Source organism: Pseudochaenichthys georgianus, chromosome 21 (assembly GCF_902827115.2).
Source record: "Pseudochaenichthys georgianus chromosome 21, fPseGeo1.2, whole genome shotgun sequence".
Lineage (NCBI taxonomy): Eukaryota > Metazoa > Chordata > Actinopteri > Perciformes > Channichthyidae > Pseudochaenichthys > Pseudochaenichthys georgianus.
In genome coordinates this window covers 26,193,592-26,217,227 of record NC_047523.1, presented here as the reverse complement: position 1 = coordinate 26,217,227, position 23,636 = coordinate 26,193,592, and the positions used below count along the sequence as shown (strand labels likewise).

The 23,636-nt window shown below is 44.8% G+C and overlaps 1 protein-coding gene across 1 annotated transcript; it reads right to left on the bottom strand.

Moving 5' to 3' along the window:
- Positions 1–11,783: 11,783 nt before the first annotated feature.
- Positions 11,784–23,221, bottom strand: cfap91 (cilia and flagella associated protein 91). Its single transcript, XM_034110611.1, has 17 exons — positions 23,044–23,221; positions 22,855–22,931; positions 16,064–16,221; positions 15,886–15,945; positions 15,671–15,727; positions 15,399–15,577; positions 14,536–14,713; positions 14,101–14,258; positions 13,810–13,986; positions 13,573–13,712; positions 13,379–13,498; positions 13,219–13,290; positions 12,983–13,129; positions 12,685–12,906; positions 12,410–12,558; positions 12,229–12,320; positions 11,784–12,070 (listed from the first exon to the last, which is right to left on the bottom strand). The coding sequence occupies exons 1-17, from the start codon at positions 23,129–23,131 to the stop codon at positions 11,880–11,882; spliced, it is 2,265 nt and encodes a 754-aa protein (XP_033966502.1). The 5' UTR covers positions 23,132–23,221; the 3' UTR covers positions 11,784–11,879.
- Positions 23,222–23,636: the final 415 nt, after the last annotated feature.

Sequence of the window (23,636 nt, the reverse complement as noted above, 5' to 3'; positions counted from 1 at the left end):
TGGACTACAGAAGGACACATGGTACAGTTTATATTATTCTTGGTCTTTTTTCAATAACATATTTCAAAGGTTCTGGATTTGTTTACAAATCTAGAAACTAAATACAAAACTAGGATGATATGAAGATCTCATGTCAAAAATAATTGTGATAAATTAGACAGAACTGGCCTGTCTGTGAGCACATTTTATGTTGGTTTGGTTCTTCTGATAAAAGGTGTGAATATCTAAATAATATACCAACATATGCTATTGTCATTAGTTGTGTCCCTGTTCCTCAAGCTAAGGCATTGCTAAATGAACAACTCTTGGCTTACAGAGTGGTAACATGAGACCGATTTTTATATATAAAATATAAATGTATTTTAATTTTATAATTTATTTATAATTTATTTTAAATATTAACAATGTAATAAAATAAATGGAAATATATACACCGTCAAATATTTAATATAAATACCTTGTGTGTGTGTGTATAGCTATTGCTTTATCTGATTAATGTTATTTTCATATGAAAGTCCATGATTATAAGTATGCAGTATCATAACTACATCTTTGATGTTTATAAAAAACCAAACCGTTTGAAAATTGAGCAAGCTATGGTTATTTAAATAGTAAACCATAATGTTATGAATGAGACCACTGCCAGCAGCGCGGGTGAGTCATCTAGTGTTTATATCAAGCGGCAAACTGTGGGGTAGAGCCGTGAAGCCAATACGGAAGTGTCACACACTGCAGTTCATATATTGGCCGATAGGCGATGGCTGCAGAAAGGAGCAATTTCCATAGACCCCCATGTTAAAATGCCCAACTTTACAGCAGAAAAAAACATGTTTCTCTCCCTGGCTCCATACATTTTTATTATCGATATAGTTAGATTCCACCTTCATGATTATGGATCTGAGAGTGAATTGTTTTCTAACGCGACCCTTTTATTTATATTAGGTCTTAAAGTGTGTGCATAAATTAGGGCGTGGTCACATTGAGTGACGGCTCTGTCAAGTGCCTGCCGCTGTTAGCTTCTTGTCTCTCTGCTAGCTGCTCCGTGAAGCTAGCTACAGGGACTCTGCCTGCTCAGCTGATCCAGGAAACACAACTTGTAGCCGGCCGTGGTTGTTGTGTTCTTCATGCTTATATATCGGACTATTGTGACTCGCTCTGCCGTTAAAACAGACGGTGCATGAATGCGGTAAGTACAATTCGAGTGCTTTATTTATGTGTTAATGATTTTAATCAGCTACGTAATGAATGGTAAGGCTTGGGTTAGCATGTAAGCTAGTGGTAGCTACATCGGTGATAACGATTGTAATCGTACCCTCCAAGTTAAAATCATAGACTGTATATATAAAGGTTCAAACGAAATAGACAAGTGTTAAGTGGGATAATACTGTTGAACAAACGGCTTCTGTTTGAGGTTGATAAAATAAGGTTACATCCTTGTAACTTAGAGATATTTTATTATGTAGGAGGAACTGTATGCATCGCTAAGGTTAATTTAAATTGGCTATGCTCAAGTATGTAGACAAGTTAATGTCGAAGTAGTTATGTGAAATCAACCTCACAATAAGATATGTGTATATTACAATTATTAATGTCATATTTCAAGATGATTACTTAGATATTACAATATGGTTGGTTGAGCTGGAGTTCATTATCGAGCTTACACGTTAACGTCACAGTCATATGAAGAACGAACCCAAACCTTGTTGTTTTTATTAATTGCATTACCAAATTGGTATCAAATAAACAGTAAGCATTGGTAACACAACTTCCAAAGTTACAGTAAAATAAAAAGGACCCTGACTCGGACAATACACAATCCAACATGATCAACAGAAGATAATCAGTTATATTGTTTGTACACATGGTACTTTACATATATATCTGTTTGTTTAAGGTGTCTAGGTGATGCAGACAGGCTGGACCAGAGAGTGAGAGACAGAACTGGACTCCTCACAGCAGTGAACTTCAGCACAGGTACAAAGACTCTTTTTTTCTTACTGTACAAAGAATCAAGAAAGATATTGGTTTAAATGAATGAAGTATTGACTTGAATACACTGATATACATTCCAATAAACAATACTAAATACTAGATCACCTACACATCAGTTAAGTTGAGGGGTTTTTCCATGCAAAAAGTTACATTTAGATATTTAGCAATATGACTTTGTCAGCTTTCTAATGTAATGTATTGAAGGCAAAGATTTATCTCTCAATATTGTCTGTAAAAAACGTGGTAAAAGTTATTCTTTCAGTGAGACAACAGAGCAAGCTTCTACAGTTGCACTACGTTTTGATAACAGTTAAATATTATTTTGATAATAACATATATTTCAATGTTGATGAACTTCATACTGTTCATTCATAATCTGATTGTCTTTGTAGCTCATTGTTTAAATAAAAAAAAAACATTACAATTACAAAATAATGATATCTACAGCTCCTAAACACACAAACACACCACTTTCATAAATAACATACTTGTTCTGCAATAATATGTTTTATGTTTCCTGTCATTTTTGTTAGGAAAGGACATGCCTGAAAGACACGACATGTTCTCCTTGTCTGAGGGTCAAGAAGAACATCCAAGAGGATCATTAAAAGCTGATGCTATGAGATGTTAAGACCAGTACAGGACATTCACTATAAACAACTTTTATTGTAAAAACAGTCAGCTGATCGAATGCAGCTATTTCCACATCTACACTCCATCAGCTGATTATTTCTATTTGCCTCACTTTATGAGCTTCACATCACTTGTGCCTTGTACCGCAGAGTTTGCAACGTCACAAATAAATGGGGCCAATCTTCAGTCAGATGTGAATGTGTAATCTAACATGTTCAGTAAGAATAATGGACGAAAGGAGTGAAAATACAAATACAATTTATTGAAATGTGAACCAAAAGTTAATCAAATGTTTTAAATAAAAAGCACATATGGACAGAAGGTGTAAACCTATTAAATGTATAAGTAAACACATTTAGTCAAATAAAGTGACAGACTAGGCCTGTGCAGTTGGTATCAGCTTTGCCCAGCATGGGCTCCTTCATCAGCCCTGGTCCTCCTCGCTGAGGAAAGACCCTCAGTCCTCTCCAAACCAACAGACAGGACGTCCATCACACGGAGGTTTCTCCCTGAAGTCTCTGCAGCCCTCTGGACACCACGCTGTCTCAATCCGTCCACACTGAATATGAGAGGGGGGAAATGAAAATAATAGATGCTTTAGACAATAAGAAACATAAAGTTGACTGTTGAATTGCTCAGTTTTTTTAGATTATCAATACTATTACTGTATAACTAATATCTCAGGTTAAGAGGCACATTCAAATAAAGATTGGTCTTTAAATACATTTTGTCTTTTGAATTGTTTGTCTAAAGTCAAGGATCTAGAACTGGTACTTATTTTTAATGATAGTCTGGTTATTATGCTGTTGGCCTCACAGGTAAGAGCACTAACTAGCTACCATCACATGTACCTTAGCTTGACTTAAACGTATGGTTAAGTGATATCAAAATATAAATAACTAATGTCATGCAAACATATTAATATTTGCTTGATTCCAGAGTTGAATTTAGCACAATTGCATACAAACGTTAAAGGGATAGTGGAAATTGAACCCCAAATAGTTTCGTTTTAACTTATATACAAGCATAATTACGTACCAAAACAATCACACCTGATTAAAAAAATATAATAATTGCCTTACGCATGTTAGAAGCACTTTATTGCAGCTTCCCCGAACTTTTTTAGAAACGAAATGATCGAGTCAGCCAAACCGGAAGTGAGGAAAACTCAGGAAGACGAAACAATAACAAACCACGGCGTCTATGCAGAATGAACGTGGAAGGGCAAATATACCAGACAAAGAAGAAGGATTGTACGAGGTATCCAGTGATGATAGCGAGTCAGAAACATCCTCTCGGCTTTCCTGCGAAAATGTAGTTTTAGGAACTGAATCTGAATCCGGTTCAGTAAGCGACGATGGTGAGAATATTGAGCCAGACGATGGACCATTACGTCCTTATTTGTTCGAGCCCGAGGTGATGGAGTTAGTTCACGGCATGGGCAAGGGCGAGGATGACCAGGACCAGGCGCCAGATGATGCACCCCTACGCACAAATAATCTTGACTGGTAGGTCTCTAAGCATAGCTCACGCTAGGCGCTATATTATATATTGCAAAAGTTGGCATGCATGCACTGTAGGCCTATGGCTATGCCCGAGGATGACTGCATGTAGGGTACATTTCATAACATACCAGGGTCAGGTTCACATAAATTATCTTGTCACATTTATTATTGTATATGTAACAGCCTTATGGGCATTAATTACATGAATAAATGTAAATGAATTGTATACTAGCATGATATACAGCTAGAGCCAATCGGTCTTTTGACGTAGTATGGTCCTAATCCTAGGCTAGCCAGGCTGCCTGTCAAGTGTAGGCTGTACGCACAGTACTGTTAGTCTATCATGTCTATATGATGACTGTAGTGTACACATTCGACACTGTGTACCGGATTATCGGATGACGAGGCCTTCGGTCGCCTAATCGACAGGCAATAAATGGCGTTGTACACAATGGTACAGGCTAATGATGCATTAAATCAGCCAGAAAACATAATAAAATACTCGTGCCTCGTCCAATGTTTGTGCCCGTCTTCCTTTGTTTTCGTCATCACCCGAAGATTCCCGAAGTATTTCGTTTCACTGAGAGGGCGTGGTCGGGAGCAGTAACATTGAAAATAAAATGAAACTAGGCGCATGAAATAAAAAAAAATGGTTTATTATGCTTATTTTTAATAAAAATACATAAGTTAAACCCAAAATTCGCGGATTTCCACTATCCCTTTAAGTTTTAAGATTCTGAAGTATTATGCTAAAAACTCAATAACTTAGATTATTATTTATAGTTTTGCTGAATAGTTTCATGGCCGCTTACCTTAGAAACGTAAAATGCGACGGCAGTGTGCAGATGGGGAGCATGTTAGCTTAGCTTGGTAGCTTCAGCTAGCTCTGGAACTTCCAGCTGGGTGGCAGCAGGTCCCGCCTCGGCTCCGCCTCTTTGCCCTTATTTGGAGCAGGCTGGAGAAGGCGGGAGTTGAACTCTGACGTCACTGTTGAGCCGTTAGTGGCCGACTCCGCCTACTAAGGGCTTCACGGCAACTCTGCAGAATCCTATGGGTGACGTCACGGACCCTACGTCCATTTATATATACAGTCTATGGTTTATATATATCTATGGTCCCAATGGCCTTATTTTTGCCGAGGAGCGATAATGGAGGAGCTATAACCGAGGAACCACCAGACCATCCTTCGATGAAATCCTCAGACACTCGCCCCGCCCCCTTACTGTGTATCGCTCACTGATTGGACGATGCAGTGCATGCACTGATCTGATGCTTCTTGACATGAGAGCAGTTTCCCAGCGGAGTGAAGAAAACACATGAACCTCACGGGAGTCACTCCTCAGTTTATACCGTATTTTGTTTCAATTCATGTATAATTTAGTTACAAATATGTGTTATATCTGAACAACAAAGTGGTCAAAAATCATTTTATTCATTTTTTGGAAACATTTTCATGATCGCTTTTTTCGTTTTACATTTTCATTTATTGTCATTTCCAATCAGTCAGTCATTAAGTGCTATTTCAAATGTTAATATGCTACATATCCACACAAACAAACAAAGTGTGCAATCCAGTGAATGTTAATCTAACTGGGTTTTGATAGATAACATCTCTTTTTCTTCTCTGAATTATTTTTATTTATTTTGTGCACTCTAATCAATATTAATCCAACTAATGTTCGTTTATACATTTTAAGAATGGCGTTTATCTTTTTTGAGAATTAGTTCTTATTTTATTTATTTGGGTCTACAACAGATGATACAAATGTTTGTGTCAGTAAATGTGTACTAACAGAGGTGGGGGTGTGTGTGGAAATAACGGGGACAGAGCAGGGGGGTATACTGCGAAGCAGGATTTTCGCTTAGCCGGCTAAATTCAGGGAAAACTCCGGCTTTCCGGTCATCCGAAGCTGGTTCTCTTTTTAGCAGGCTAGATCTCCATGGTAATATATGCTAAGCAGCTAACCTGGTCGGGACCAGGTTAGGTTGCAGGCTAAGAGCTCAACTCAGTGAAAGCACTGCCTGCTGACCAATCAGAGCTCAGTGTGCGGAGTTTAAAGCGATCAAGTCTATTACAGGAGAAAGGAAATACAGAAAAGCTGCCGTCGCAGGAAAGACGGCCGGCAAAAATCACCTACTGTGTGAACGTGAACATTAATAGAATATTACCTCCCATCTTCAGAGCAATCTGACTATTATAACATTAGCGTTAAGAAAGCTTACTTAAATATCGGCCACAACATAAGTAACCGGATCAGAGTACATTAAGTACAGTCCGCGGCATATCACTTCATAATGTATCATATATCTCCTTATCTGAGTCAGCTGAGCCGTATCTGGCCGTGCAACACTCACAGTGTCACATACTGTATGCAGAAGTATTATTTTAAGCAACACATAAGTTGACGAAACACTCGAGACAAATGTAATTGAAGTCAGATCGTGTTTTAGACGGGGCAGTGATATCATAAACCTGTTAATGTACGCATTCAAACACTTGTTCTGTTCCAGCTGTGTTCACCTTGCAGGTGCAGCTCTGAGGCTTTGATCCTGGATAAAGTGTTTAAGTCATGGATGTTTAAAGTTTAACTTCTTCATTTTTGACTAGTATTAAAGTTCACTTTTCATTCAGGAAGTATGACGCTGCGCTGTCAGTACGCTTCTCCATGTTTGTGATTGGTCGAATGCTCCAGATACCACCCCTTTCATGTGAACGCGCACCTAACTAGATAGGACACGGCTGGCTTGAGCGATCCACTTGATAACCAGCGTCGTAGTACAGTTTAGCGAGAGCGCGTATGTTTTGGATTAGGCCAACCGGCTAACTCAAACATATCCAGGTTAGGTTGAACCAGCTTCGTAGCATAGGCCCCTGCTGTCAGGATCTGCTGTGCAGCGTCATCACAAACGGACGTCGCTTCACGTGACACTCCGGAGGAAAGGATGTCCCATTGCTCTTAAAACTAATTTCCCTGCTTCTCGTGGTTTCCTTGCATCTCTCCATGCTTCCCTGGTGGGAGGGACTAGTCGCAGGGAAACGACGCAAGTGAGGGACGCAAGGAATCCATTTAACCGAAGTGAGAAGGGCCCACAGCCATGAATGTATAATAAGAACTGGATACAGCGTGGGAGGCGGTGTTGTGACTCGACAGATATGTTAGGTTTAGTTATGTTTTTATTTTGAAAGTAATCTTTCCTGTCATTTCAGATCCCACAGTTCCTGCCTTTGTGTGTTTCCCGCCCGTGAGATTGCTTGGCCCTGCCCTGATTGTTTTCACCTGTGCCCATCCCCCTCACCTATATATAGCCCTGGTGTTTCTTTGTTCCTTTGTCAGTTCGTTATGTTTCATGTCGTGAGCACCCACAGTGCGCTAAACAGCCACATCGACAAAACAAACGAGAACCTAAATAGTATGTAATTATATCTAAAACCACAATACGTTAATTACCTGTACTCGGTGCGCCATATTGTTTGTTGTCTGTTGTCTGTAAACCTCCATGTCTCCTTAAATATCCTTGCGTCAGCGTCTCACGTGTTGGTGCTAATAACGTTATTCTGAGAGTTATTTCCCTCTGCATTATGAACGTGCATCTAACCCACGGGACCGCGCCGCCCGGCACGTTCATGTTACGTGTCCCGACCAATCAGAGCACACTGTGCTCACAGGGAGGGTGGAGGCTGGAGCTATTGGAGCTACAACGAGCCGCTAAAGGCAGAGAGTGAAATTCAGTGAATACACGTAGTTTACAGAGATGCTGTTTGAGAAACCAATGTGAGTTGCGTTTATCTTTACCCATGGATGCACAATAAGAACGGACCCATATCGTCTTACTGCCATCCCACGGAGCTGTAATAATGGATATATTGCACATGTTTGCTGTAATTCATTATCATACTACATGGGCTGTATGATTCAATCTTGTACCGTAAATGTTGTATTAAATAAAGTTAATATTACTTATTATGTATATATATATACAGTGCAATCATTCTTTCATGCTAAATGAAGCTCTGTTGCTTGGATATCACTAGATCCTGTTCGTAATATAAGTACATAACGATTGATGTGCACATTAGCATAATTACTAGCTAGCCGCTAGCTGCCTTCTCGTTAATATCAAATCCATCATAATAACAAATCATTACCATGTTGTCATGAACGTGCGGCGCTGTTACGTGTACGCAAATTGACGTGCTTGATGTGAACGGGCATTTTGGGTGAAATTGCGCATGCACTATGAGCGCACATACGGGTATTTCTCAGGCATGCTGGGTAATCTGTGACGTTTCGCTCTCTCAAAAGTTGGGCCATTTTATCATCATGCGCTAATGAGCAACTCTCATAGGAATGAATGAGGCCCCGCCTCCCACGCTGTATCCAGTTCTTATTATACATCCATGAGCTAGACCCTTCTCCAACTTTTGAGAGAGCGAAACGTCACAGATTACACGGCATGCCTGAGAAGTACCCGTATGTGCGCTCATAGCGCATGCGCAACTTTAACCAAAATGCTCGTTCACATCAAGCACGTCAATTTGCGTACACGTAAGTTACAGAACCGCGCGTTCATGACAGCATGGAAATGATTTGTTATTATGATGGATTTGATATTAACGAGGCGGCAGTTAGCAGCTAGCGGCTAGCTAGTAATTATGCTAATGTACACATTAATCGTTATGTACTTATATTACGCTGTAACAGGATCTGTGATATCCAAGCAACAGAGCTTCATTTAGCATGAAATAATTATTGCACTGTGTATATATATATATATATCTATATCTATATACAGTGCAATAAGCTTCTTAGTGCAATACGAAGCTACAGGGACGTTAATAACGTCGGTAATATTAACTTTATTTAATACAACATTTACGGTACAAGATTTAATCATACAGCCCATGTAGTATAATAATGAATTACAGCAAACATGTGCAATATATCCAATATTACAGCTCCGTGGGATGGCAGTAAGGCGATATGGGTCCGTTCTTATTGTGCATCCATGGGTAAAGACCAAGCGGCAAACTCTGGGGAACAGCCGGGAAGCCAATACGGAAGTGCCACACACTGCAGTTCATACATGGGCCGCTAGGCGATGGCTTCAGAAATGAGCAATTTCCATAGACCCCCATGTTAAAATGCCACTCTTTATTTGCTTTAGTTTAGTAGATATCTACAAACAAAGAGTCGATATTTTTCTAAAACCATTTAGTGCTTCACATAATAAAATACACAACGGCTGTAGCCTGATTATATGCTTTAGGAGCTGTAGGTGTGTGTGTTGTACAGTGTGTAGGTGTGTGTGTGTTGTACAGTGCGTAGATGCAGCGGACAGACAGGTCTCAGTTGGTTTGGTGTCCTCTGCTTACTTTTAATACTTGTAAATAAAACTTTTGGCCCGTAATTTATTTCCCTCATTGTGGCGACCAGAGAGGGGGGGGGGGGGGGGATATATATCCAGTCTCTGATAGTGTTACGTTTGATTCTGAAATGGTATATATTTATATAAATATATATATTATATATATGTGTGTGTGTGTGTGTGTATGTCCGCATCTGTAGCCTGTTATTGTCTCATTATACCGCACTGTGAATGTAAATGTTATGTAAGTAAATATATAAGTCGTCATGAACACATCTGTCCATCAGACAGAGGGCTGCTGTGCCTCCTGTCATCATTAATGGACGTCTCTTTAAAATGACCGCTCAGAGGAGAGGAGGGCTGAAGTCGAATAGTCCATTTAGCTTAGGAACCTTCCTAAAGGAGTGAAATGACCCGGAAGTCCCTCAGTGGCAGCCATGATAAGTGCCGTTCGAATTCTCTAGAATGATAGGAAAGGAGGTTTCAAACTTCCTTTATAACCTTCTTTAGCTTAGGAACCACTGGACCTCCCTAACCGACAGGAGAAGCGAAAATGCTGCCCCACAATGCCTTGCAGCCGCAGCATTTGCCGTCACTCAACAGTCGGCCGTTCACGGAAACAACCGATTATGACCGAGAAATGATATCATGAAAGTTACGGTGCTTATTAAGCATTTTAAAACATAGGTGGTAAGTTGCCAAAGTGCTTTGTTTTGAACGTTCATCAGTATTATAATCAAAAAGAGAAATATGAACGTTAGTTTTGACTGAAATTATCAAATAAAGTCAACATTTCACAGTCTTTACTGAGCTGTGTGGAGTTTGTTCAACTTTTAAAAGATGTTTGAATGGTGATATACACAGTGATAGATGTTAAGGACTAACGTTTATAATAAATACATTTGTATTGATTTTAAGATCTTTAGTTCATACAATCATACGTATTGGGATCATTTGTATTAATGTGGACCGGAGGGAGAGGGCGACGAGCATAAGTTTCACTTTCCTTTTTTATTTCAATTCCAACTTTGGTCATGAAGAATATGGTTCTCTGTTGTCCACGTTCATAAAGCAAAGCAGCAGCATCAGAGCACGGTGCAGAGTCTCTAGATGAGTTCACAGTAGTCCCTCGTTCTTATTAAACATCCATGTTGTAGTCCGCTGTATAGAAAACTGTAGTTTCCATAGTTTCCCCACAGCAGCAGACGCACAAAATGACGTCCGCTGGCGCATCATAAACACGTCGGATAGTGAAAGTGCATTCGGATTCTCTAAAGTACCGCAGTCTCTTCTCCTAAGTCCTTTTGAATTCTCCTGTCCACTATCCCTTAACCCCGTGACGTTTCACTCAGAGGTCAAGGAATAGACGATAGGGTTAGAACTTAGGAGCTGATCTTTGGACTATTCGACTGCAGCCGAGTTCTCATTTCTCTAACCGCCTGCTGCTTCCCCTCCTCTCTCCTCGGCTCCCCTCCTCGACTCCTCCGTTCGCATCTCCTGTGGGCGGGACTAAGTCTCGAGGATAGGAGACGAGGAGGGGAGTTAGAGAAATGAGAAAGGGCCATCGTGTACCGACACCGGCCCGGCTAAAATAACTGGATGGCCTACCTGCCTGTCAGCCTTCCATCTGTGCACAAACTTATCTCGTGCCCTCATTGGTCATGTGCGTGTTCGTGTGTGTTGGAGGAGGGGCTCTGTAAGGAAGTGGCAGATTTTTTCTGGTTGTGTATTTTCAAATTCTAGCGCACTCGAGCTGGTTTCTCCAAAATGACCTACCCCACCTTCAAATAAGACTTTAGTTACACCTGGAGTAAATTCACAAGCTACCCTGCAGTATACAAAGTCATTAAAACTAGCTGCACCTTTAATTATAATCAAAACATTTGATTTGGTGAATAGAACAAATGTTACTTCAGTAAGTGCTAACAAAATCACTTCCTACAATAATGGTCTCCTGTTGGTTTAATTACACGGATAGGTTTGTAAAAATATGCCCTTGCTCAAATTTGGTGCTTATTGTTTATGGAAAATATTCCATAACTTCCCCGTCAAACTTTTCAATTCTAGAAAAGTCACGTCACACATTTTTGGTCACCAGCTATAACACTTTTAACAGTACCTGCCTTAGTCTCTGGCCCATATCAACCCCTTAATCCTCCATACCGCCACAGCTGTCTCCAGATGTAATTGGAGTGAGTGTTAGAAAAGGTGGAAAGCTGTACATTCTAGATAAAAATATGTAAGGATAGATAATTGAAGGACTATAATCATCCCATAAATCCTCAATGATTTTTTGTAATCTTTAATAACATTTAGACACAAGACTGCATCTCAGAACACTTTGTATATGCTTAGTCATCTTTACTCAGTTTGAAAGTGGTGCTAGTCTGTCTGCTTCCCCTTCTCCTGCTCTGCTGGGCCGAGCACCTCCTCGAGGACTCGGTTGGAGGCTCTTTCAGAGGGACAGCTGGACTGAGAAGCCCCCAAAGTAATGGGACGGATCCCAGAATGCTCTGCAGTCCCCTGAATGATGCTCCGAGTGGCCTGCAAGTGTCTATGCTGCCTTTGGTGCACTGAGAGAGAGAAATCACGAAGTCAGACCAGCGAGTAAAGCATCTGTATCATTCATTTGTCATTTTGACTGTTTATGTTTTAAAAAGTAAATTATTTCATAGAGATATTCTTTGACAACATTGTGCTAATACAGTGAAAACAGAAAATTCTCCCAAACCTCTCTGTCTGACGATGATCTTCTCCACCTCTGGGATAAGGAAACTGTACACCAACTCTGATACAATCTCCTCCGACTGAAGATTGTTCCGGCTACCCACACATCATTTATTTTGTTAATTATCATTGCGTTTACATGTTTCTACACAAAACAGGAGCAGATATGCTGATGTATTTCCTACCTTTCATCCATGGCATAAGCAATGTCGTTGACCTCCTTTGCTCTCCTCCGGATCTCCTCCCTGGCCTGCTCATCAGCTGTCTGCTCCAAGGTCCCCAGGATGATGTCCTCCAAATATAAATCCACAGTTTCCTGGTGTACCTGAACCACCTATCACAGTGTAAAGGGCAAGACATGCTAAGCATTAAAACATGTGCACCACTCACACATACAAACACATACCGTACTATTCTAACTAATTTATTTTGCACACTTAAAATTGTCCCGTGTACGCACTTGTCGGAAAATCTCATCTTCTTCTCTGCGTCTGCGCTCCTCCACCTGTCTCCTCCCGCTCTCCTCAGCCTCTCGCATGCGACGGTCTCTCTCAGCCAGGAGTGTAAAAGCATGTATCCTGCGCTCTTCCTGGAGATGAATCAGCTCCTTGGACAAGGTGTCGAATATATGTTCAAGCTCTGCACCTACCACTCTGGCCTGGGACGCCTCCTCTTGAGAGCTCTAGGAGGGGGGGAGAGAGGGGGGATATGAGATTGTTTAGAGTTTGTAAAACATGTCAATGTTTTCTGTGTTTTACCTCATGTCTATGTTTGTCTCTCTGTTTTTTAAGGCTCATTACGAGCCCTTTGTCAGCTTTCTGTAGCTCTTGCTCCTCCCTCTGGAGTGCATGGACGGTCCTCAGTTCATGGATGAGGTCCAGATGGTTCTCCTTGCCCTCAAACATCTGTAAAAACACACAGATAGGAGGGAATATGAGTCTTCAAAACATGCCTATACAGTATGCACTTCAGAAAAAAAAATGCAGGTTATTACCTCGTATTGGATACTTCTTCCTCTAAGAAGCTTTTGCAAGTGGACGACCGCAAGCTCTCGCTCCTCATCACCCTAATGAAAACCATATCAATTCATTAACATAACAAGATAAAACATGTTTAGTGAGCAAGGTCAATTAGAATTTGGGACGTCAGCTGACCTCTGGTGGCTCCTCCACTCTGGGAGTGACAGGACGAACAACAGGCTTCTCCGTCTTCAGAAGGAATCTTGAAGACTTCTCCTGCTCACACTCCTCTTGTTCACGCCCCTCTTTGAGGGCCTACGGAGCCACAATGAATAATGAATGTGTTTGTAGAACTGAGAAGATATAGGATGAAGTTCTGTCTGCTTTACCTTGTATTTCCTCATCACGTCAACCCGTCTGCACACTGGGGGCTTGATCATACTCTTAAGGATGCTGGCTTTGGGTTTTGTTTTTTTCCCCAGTGGCTTGAGTACAGAGGCCGATATTCCTGCCTCTAGCTCCACCAAACCTATGATTGACAACAAGTTGAAAGACATACTATTCTCTCTGAAATGCTAGTATGGAAATGATCTACTCAATTAGTTTAAACACATTTCGTTTCAGACCTTCATATGTGTCTAAGTAGTGGCTTTTAAACTCCTTGTTTCGGGTGATCCTGTTGGAGAACTTATCACTTCGGCTCTGTGGGGAAACTGCCTGAGAAACTTTCAGTTCTTTGATAACACCAAGGCGATCTAGCTTCCACTCTATATTTCGCCCCTTAGCGTCCAGTTTTCTCAGTTCTACAGACAAATAAACAAAGAGACAGAAGAGAAAGAATGGAAGGAAGCTTCACATTATGTCACACAGTCACTTATGGACTGGATATTGTGTCAGAGAGGCAGCTGTTGTCTTACCCCTCATGTAGTCATTCTGAATCTTGTCCAGCTTGGACTCTTTGTCTTTTTGGTTCTTAGAATATATCTGGTTCAGTCTGTCATTTGTGACTTCTTTCTGGGCCTCATCTCTTTGTCTCAGGAGGTCCTTCAGGACAAAAAGACGAGTCTCCTGCAACCTGGTCCCCCCCCACAGAAACAGAGAGCATTACAGAAGGGTGGGTTTTGCAAAGCATACACAGCAGAAGCATCAAGATTGTTTAATCAAGGTCTTTGTTAGACATATATTAACCCCAGATGTTTATGTCTGTTAAGAAAAACTGCCGTAACAATATAAGAACTTATTCAAGCCCAATGTCTCCAATGGTAGTATAGAAGAAAACAGCAGTTCACTCAATTCAAACAGTTGGATGAAAACATTTTAAATAATAGCAGTTGAGTTGCAGTGTCACTTACTTCTGGATTTCTCCCTCTCTGAAAGCCCACTCTTTGACCTCCATCTCCTCCATCATTCGTCTCCTTTTGTCCAGCTGACTAAGGTCATTCAATGGAGGAAGAGTGGCCTCCCAAGCTCTTTTGGCCCGTGCCCGCTCTATCATTTCCACTTCTGCCAGGCCTACCGGCAGACCACAACCTGAGGGAAAATGTCATGGAGGAGTGTTTAAAGCTGGGGTCTCCAAACTACGGCCCGGGGGCCAAATGCGGCCCTCAGCAAATTCAAAAAGTATAATGGAATATGGCCCACAAATGAAACTTGTGCTTGTCTTATTTTGTACTTCTTAAATGTAAACATATATTACACAGTAGTATTCATGTGTTAATACGACCACTTTTCAAATAAATTCAGACAATTAAAGTTGAAAACATTTTCTACATTTTCTAACATATTGATAAGAAAAAAGCCCAATGACTTGTTTACAGAACAAGCTTGAAATACACCCTTACTATTTCTCCTTATTATAATCAATCTGAGGCTTCTGTTTTAAGCAATGAGCTGCCAACACTCCCAAGTATCATTTACCTACATTTGATTGATTTTACTAACTTATAACTGAACTTAAGAGGCAATTTATCTCTAGTGAGTGGCCCAGCCCTTGGTATCTTTTTCTGTATGTGGCCCTCGGTGAAAAGAGTTTGGACACCCCGTGTTTAAACGCAATATGCTGATTATGATAGGCATTGGTAGTTATAAGATGCTAAATGTACAGTTAGACTATTTAGCCTAGTGCAACAGTTGGGCGGCTTGACATGTGGTTTAAACAAAGGTAATATACATTATATTCTATAACTGGTAAAGATTTGAACAGTTGATCATTTACCCCAAGTCAAAGCTGCCAGCCGCAGGAGCTCTGAGGGAGAGGTCCCGAGTTGTACCACATACTCAGAGCTGTACGGGTCCGTCTGGGTTTCACTTTCCCTGTAGTCGGTCTGGACCCCCACAGTGAAATGGGTGGGCTGTTTCTCAGCATTCTTTCCACCAGAGGATGCAAACTGTTCTCTGATGAGACATAACAGAGGATGTACCCTCTACCAACAAAAAAGCAATACAGAAATGTCTGGAAAATAAAGACGTGTAAACTGGCCAACATACTTCGGCAACGCAAAAATAACATCCGGGGGAACGTGCTGTGCGAAGGGAATCAGAGGGCTTGAGGAAACAGAATGGAACACCACGTCAGAGTTAATATTGCATGTCAATATTTAATGCGGAAACTGTGGCTGCATGACAGTTATCTTTCGTAAACTTTTGATATGATTGTATTGCACCCTATTCACAGTTTCGGAGTGTATGCTGGTTAATCAAACCGTTTAAAGTATTTCCAGCGATCAGCTCCGGTCACACGGCACTCCGCAGTGGGAATAATCCTGTCAAGAAGATAATGCCAAAGGACACAGTTTTTATTTGTTACAAGTGACAGAAATTAACCTTAAATACAATTTAGTATCTGCTGCTGCTCATTAAAATGGTGTCTGTTGGTGGTACCCAGCCAGCTGCTGCAGAGCCCCTTTACGCTGATCAGTGTGGCCCCTCCAGCGGCGATCAATAGAGGTCGGTACCGGGTCTGTAGGGTCCAGGCGAAGAGTGAACCGTGGGTAGTGGGAAAGGTCACTGAACATGGACTCATACTCAGGCACTAATCTCTAATGGAGACGGAGAGAAATGCTGTCAATGAGTCAATTTCACATTCATTAGGTTTTCCTCTTCATTTGTGTCATCAGAAACAAGTCAAAAGAATACTGGTGATGAGTTATGGTTTAGAAAGAGTTAAACACAAAGTGGGTCAATCATTCCTTTTTTCTGAGTTAACGTCAGTGTTTATAGTGTGAGATAACAAATATTAACTAATTAATTTAAAACTACAATATAACACACTTATAACTATAGTCTTATCTAATTTTTTTCAGCCCAAAAAAATGGTCAACACACTAATCTGGAAATCAAATCCTGGGTAAAGTTTCTAGATGGGCTTTGTTTACAACCTAAGATAGCACATTTTATATCAAACGTGTATCTGAAACGGTTCCTTCTTTTGATTAATATGCAACACAACATTATCACTGTTGGAAGAAGTACTCAGATCCTCTACTTAAGTAAAACTACAAATAGTGTGGTCTTAAAATACTCCACTACAAGTAAAAGTTATGATTTCTAAATTCTACTTAAATAAAAGTACCAACGTATTAGCATCAAAATGTACTTAATGAAGAGTTTATCGCCGGCCACAAGAGGGCAGCGTCACTGCTGTCGCTGCCCGGATATGCCGTGCTTTGACCCGGTAGTGCTTAGCGGCCATTTTAGTTCACATGTTGTTCATTCACTACGCCTCGAGTTGAGACGTTCATCCACTCACTCATGTAAGACTGTTTCCACTGCTGTTTAGTGTGTCTTTAATATATTTTATTTAATATATGTGTATTGGTCATGACATGCATGTATGTAATACTTTGTCAGCTTATCCTGCGGCATTGCTCTGTTTCAGGGTGTCGTCATCTTTGTCAATAAAGTACCAAGACTGACATTGAGGAGTGTGTTTCTTCATGACAACACCATGGTCATTGTTGGATGCCCTGTCCCCGGCTGCGAGTTCGAATCCCAAGATTTGTCTGAAGCACTCGTCATTGCTATATTGACGATTCATGGATTTAGCCACCAGCACGCAGCGCCTGTCATGGCCGCGCCAGCCCAGGCCCCAGCCCCTCACGGCCCGAGACTCGATCGGCCCAAAGTTGATGTGGGCGTGTCGATAGAGGAATGGAACGTGTTCATCCGCCGATGGGACGTATTCCGCGCCGGCTCAGGCATAGGGGATGCCCAGGCCCCCTTCCAGCTGTTTCAGTGCGCTGGACCTGTACTTGGAGACAGCCTGTTGAAAGCCGCTCCCGACCCCGCTTCCGGACCCTTGCCAGACCTAATCACCGTCATGCGTTCCCTAGCTGTCATCCCAGTCGCTACATGCGTCCTGCGCACCGAGCTACTTCAGCTCCGCCAGGAACGCGATGAGACATTCCGTGCATTCGCTGCCAGAGTGCGGGGTAAAGCAGAGACATGTGCATATAATGCGGTATGCGAGTGTGGTAAGGACGTGGACTATACCGACCACATCATCCGTGATGTTCTGCTCAATGGCATTTATGACTCGGACATACGCCGCGAGACGCTGGGGACACCTGACGTCCTGGTTAAGCCAGTTAATAACGTAATTGCACTCGTCGAGAACAGAGAGATGGCCCGTAACGCTCTCCCGTCGTCCTCCCTATCAGCCATGTCGTCATTCCGGCGCCTGAAGACGACCCCACAGACGAGCCCCGCCCCGAGCCCTGCGGACGGGGCTAAACGTGCCTCGTGCCCGGAATGTAAGAGCGTCTTTAACGTCTTCACGGAGGGGCCTCGCGGGTGGAATCCTAAGCCTCACCAGGTGTGCATCGGCTGCTATAGGGCCCGCCGACGACAGAGGCGTCAACAGCCGTCGTCCGACAGTCAACAGGCCGCCATGGGGTCGGAGCCGGTCTCCCAGGTCTCATCGGTGCAAGCTGGGGCCCGCCCTGGCCGACGTCACAGGAGCCATCGCCGACGCCGCGCCCCGACGTCGCACGGATGTGTCAACAGACAAGCACCTATCAGACTCGAGCACCACATCTTCTCCAAGGGCGAATGGAGACGGGCTCGATGGACATGCCAGTCGGGCTGAGGGATGGCACCGGCAACCGGGGCTCGGCCGACGGAGCTCGGATATCCGCCGTCGCGGACACTGGCGCGCAGTCGGACCTTTGGTCGCTGGAGGAGTTCCTGGCCTGCGGTTTCTCGCGGGACGACCTGCGACCCGTCAGCCTCAGCCTGTCAGCCGCCAACCGCTCCCCTATATCCATCGAGGGGGCGTTCTTCGCTAGGCTCTCGACAACCTGCAGTGGGGGGCGTGTCACATCCTGCCGTTCCATGGTATATGTGAGCAGCTCGGTCCGGGCCATGTACCTCTCCTACGAGTCGTTGCTCAACCTCGGCCTATTGCCCGTGAACTTCCCATCGGACGACGTTGCAGGGGGGCACAAGGAAAGGCGTAGCCCTGACACGGCTGACACGCCAGACCAGCCCTTGTCCGTCAATGCGACGAGGTCAGCCAACGGCGGCTGTGTGGGGCCAGGTGACCCCCGGGACGCCCAGTGCACATGTCCTCAGCGTACGGTCCCCCCGGCACGCCCCGTAGCACTGCCGTTCCCTTGTAAGCCAGAGAACAATAACAGGATGAAAGATTGGCTACTCGGGAGATATGCCTCGTCAACGTTCAATACTTGCCCCCATCGAGCACTACCATGCATGGAGGGGCCACCTATCGAGATGCACGTGGACCCCGCAGCTACGCCTAGGGCATGTCACACCGCGGCTACAGTGCCTCTACACTGGCAGCGGAGGGTCCACGATGACCTACTGCGGGACGAAGCCCTTGGGGTCATTGAACGTGTGCCATACGGCGAGCCTGTGACGTGGTGCCATCGTATGGTAGTCACTCGGAAGCACGACGGCTCCCCACGCAGGACCGTGGACCTCTCCCCCCTTAACAAGTTCTGCCAACGTGAGACCTTCGCCACTGAGTCCCCGTTCCACCTTGCACGCCGCGTCCCTAAGGGCACCTGGAAGACCGTCACGGACGCCTGGAACGGCTACCACAGTGTCCCCCTGCGTGAGTCGGATCGCCACCTCACTACCTTCATCACACCCTTCGGCCGTTGGCGCTACACCAGGGCACCACAGGGTTTCCTGTCATCAGGGGATGGCTACAACCGTCGGTTTGATGCCGTCCTCTCGGACTATGAACGCAAGGAACGTTGCGTGGATGATACCATCCACTATGACACCGACCTGGAGCAACACTGGTGGAGGACCATCGACTTCCTGACGCGTGTCGGCCAGTCAGGAATCGTGTTGAACTCAGACAAGTTTCAGTTCGCGGAGAGGTGCGTCGATTTTGCTGGCTTCAGGGAGTCGGAATCTACCATCGAACCGCTCCCGAAATACTTGGACGCCATCCGGGACTTCCCCACCCCTAGCTCCACGACGGACATCAGGAGTTGGTTCGGCCTTGTCAACCAGGTGGCCAACTACGCCCAGTTGCGTGACACGATGGCTCCATTTAAGCCGTTCCTCAGCCCATGCTGTGTGTTCCTATGGTCCCCCGTTCTGGAGGAGGCCTTCCAGGCGTCCAAGCAAGCCATAATGGAGGCCATCCGTGAGGGCGTGGAGATCTACGACATGCAGAAGCGTACCTGCCTCTGCCCTGACTGGTCCATGCGTGGCATTGGCTACTTCCTGCTCCAGCAACATTGTCACTGTGCCTCGGGCATACCGGACTGCTGTCCAGGTGGATGGAGGATCACCCTCGCGGGCTCGCGTTTCCTGTCCCCTGCGGAGCAGCGCTATGCGGCCGTCGAGGGAGAGGCCCTAGCTGTGGCCTGGGGTCTGGAACAGACGCGGTACTTCACGCAGGGGTCCGACAACCTCGTCATGGTCACCGACCATAAGCCGTTGGTGAAGATCTTTGGTGACCGTACGCTGGATGAGATCACAAACTCGCGTCTGTTTAGACTCAAGCAGCGCACCCTCCCATGGCGCTTTGACATTGTGCATCTGCCTGGCAAGAGCAACTATGCCGCTGATGCCACGTCGAGGCATCCTTCCCCCTCGGGCTCAGCGAACGGCCTCTCATTGGGGCTGCCGAGCGGGCCTGACGCCGTGGAGTCAGCACTCATGGCCTCCATCCGCGACGACGCACGGGAGCTCGGAGCCGTCTCTTGGGCCCTCCTCTCACGGGAGACAGCTCTGACGGATGCCTCGGCCACCTCCTCCAACTCATCGAGCAGGAGGGTGGGATTGACGTAAATGACCCTGCCCTGGCGAGTCTGTCATCGGTCTGTGAGTCCATCTACGCACAGGACGGCGTCCTGCTCTATCGGGACCGCGTCGTGGTCCCCCCATCCCTCCGTGGGAGAGTCCTTCAGCATCTCCATGCCGCCCACCAGGGAACCTCAGCGATGGGGCAGCATGCCCGAGCCATAGCTTACTGGCCCGGGATGTCCGGGGACATTCAGGCCACCAGGGACGGATGTGCAGACTGCAACCGCAATGCTCCGTCACAGGCGGCTACACCCCCCCTGCCGTCCTCACCCCCGTCCACACCATTCGAGGCGGTGTTTGCTGGCTTCTTCGACTATGGGGGCCGCCACTACCTAGTTGTCGGGGACCGTCTCTCGGGCTGGGTAGAGGTCCTGAGCTCTACGGCGGGTACTGCCCTGGCGGGCTCAGCTGGCCTGGTCCAACACCTCCGTTCATTCTTCGCCACCTTCGGCGTACCGGAGGAGCTCTCGAGCGACGGTGGTCCGGAATTCAAGGCGAGCCACACTGAGGATTTCCTCCGCTTATGGCACGTCAAACACCGTGTGTCGTCCGTTAGCTTCCCGCAGTCTAATGGGAGGGCAGAAGTTGCGGTTAAGACCGCTAAGCGCCTCCTTATGTCCAACACCGGCCCGTCGGGCGGCCTTGATCAGGACCGCTTCCTGCGTGCTATGCTGCAGCTGCGAAACACGCCTGACCCCGATTGCAACCTCTCGCCAGCGCAGATCATCTTCGGCCGCCCCCTTCGTGGCTCGCTCTCCTTCGTGGCTCGCTCTCCTTCGTGAACCGCCTCGAGAAGTTCTCGAACCCGCACATCCGCCTGCTATGGCGCGAGGCATGGGCGGCGAAGGAGGACGCCCTTCGGACCCGTATGTCCCGTACCACCGAGTCTCTGGGGACTCACTCAAGACCGCTCCGCCCATTGGCACTCGGCGAAAGGGTATTCCTCCAGAACCAGCAAGGCCCAAGCCCCCATAAATGGGACAGGTCAGGGATCGTGGTGGAGTCGCCGGGCCACGACCAGTATCGGATCAGGGTTGACGGTTCGGGACGTTTGACACTGCGCAACCGGCGCTTCCTCCGTGCCTATACGCCGGCCACACCCTGCGCCCGTGAGCAGCCGGCTGCGCCTTTGCCGCCGCCCGCTGCTCTGGACCATCAGCCCCCACCTATCCACCCGGGCTGGGCGACGCCCCAGGGGATCGCTCAGCGGCCGGCTGTTGGACCCCGCGACTCGGCTATGGGCGCTTCCCCCCCCTCTGACCTCACCGTTCCTACGGGTGCCTTCCTGGGCGCACCGGTGCCGCAGTCGCCGCCGATGCTGCCCCAGCCTACTCGGCCAGGCCGCGTGAGGAGGCCGCCTGCACGTTACGAGCCCGAGTCCGGCAGCTGGATTTAGACCGTTAACCTATTCCGTCCCATAGCTTTCCGGTCTGGGGGGGATGAAGAGTTTATCGCCGGCCACAAGAGGGCAGCGTCACTGCTGTCGCTGCCCGGATATGCCGTGCTTTGACCCGGTAGTGCTTAGCGGCCATTTTAGTTCACATGTTGTTCATTCACTCCGCCTCGAGTTGAGACGTTCATCCACTCACTCATGTAAGACTGTTTCCACTGCTGTTTAGTGTGTCTTTAATATATGTAATTTAATATATGTGTATTGGTCATGACATGCATGTATGTAATACTTTGTCAGCTTATCCTGCGGCATTGCTCTGTTTCAGGGTGTCGTCATCTTTGTCAATAAAGTACCAAGACTGACATTGAGGAGTGTGTTTCTTCACAACTACTCATTCTGCACAATGACCCATTCCAGTATAACATAGTACAGAAGTATTATCAGCTTAATATAAAGCAAGTACAAAAAAGTATAATAGATATGTTTACAGTATTATATTATTATGGTTATTGCATTATCCTGTTTTTATACATGTAAGAACATTTAATTTAAATTAATAACATTAATTAATTACATTTATTGTAGTTTCTCTGTGTGGACCAAATTTAGATACGTTAAATACTGTGAAGATTAGTTGTACAGTACTGCATTATACCATATCAGCATACCATGTGTTTAGTAGAAAGTAAAATATTGGCTTTCAAAATATATTGGTGTAGAAGTATAAAGTAGCAGAAAATGGAAATACTCAAGAATGTAGAAAGTACAATACTTGAGTAAATGTACTTAGTTACTTTCCACCACTGAAATCTAACCACACAAAACACAATATGATGATAACAGTTTACCCCAATATACGTGTGCAGGAATGACTGACTGTCTCAGAACTTGTACTAATTATGACAAATAGTCAGTTAGCGTTATTTGATGAGATTTCTTATATTAATTGTTGGCAACACAAATAATGCATGACAAATGAATCGACTTAACTTACGACTCGATCGTTAGACGCATATGTCTTCAGGTTAGACCTGGCATGGTCTACCTCCGATGACACTGCGTAAACTGGATCTGTTGAGTAAACGTTAGTTAATTCCAAGCGAATGAGCTAATGCTAACCTACTTAGCACGTTTACAAATGCGTTTAGCTCAGGTCAGATGGCGTCCACTTTAGTTTACTTACCATACAAGTGGTCATACTTCCGCTGCCGCCTAGCAACTTTATTAGCGTCATTTGTCTTCGTAATTGTGCGTGTGACAGATACGCTCATGTTCTTATTTAAACAAAATAAACGTGTTTTGAGGTTGAGTTTCCCCCAGAAAGCGACATCAAAGAACTCTGCGTATTGTCGCCATGGAGACCGTAAACATAGCTTTGAGAGTGGGAGGGGCCGAGGGGGGATGTCATGTTTTGTTTAACGTTGTGGTCCAGTCATGGCATTCGCAATGGCCATAGACTGGTGTTTTGGCAGGTGTTTTAGTATGTTGTAATTTGAACGTGAAATGTGCAAGTCTATAGTCCTATGTACCAAAAACGATTTTCACGGATCTCTACAGTAACAACCCAACCGAAACGGCAAGCATAAACTTAATCTGTCTACCTTCCTGATACATATTATAATTCCAACTGCAACAGCGACTGAGGTTAATGGTTAATGTAGTTTTAACATTTCCCGTACCAAACCGTGTACCAAACAGGCGAAATACAAAAACATGATTTATCAGCAAGGAGATTCGTAGCTTACTAATGACTACAGCATTACCACAGCACATCGT

Bases quoted from the DNA above. Each gene is read 5' to 3' on its own strand.
- cfap91 (XM_034110611.1), bottom strand. From the start codon at position 23,131: ATGAGCGTATCTGTCACACGCACAATTACGAAGACAAATGACGCTAAT. The intron at 14,714-15,398 runs GTAAATGATCAA...ATTTTCCCTCAG, and splicing joins GCTGGCAGCTTTGACTTGGG to GTTGTGGTCTGCCGGTAGGC. The intron at 13,713-13,809 runs GTCTGAAACGAA...TGTCAATCATAG, and splicing joins CTACTTAGACACATATGAAG to GTTTGGTGGAGCTAGAGGCA.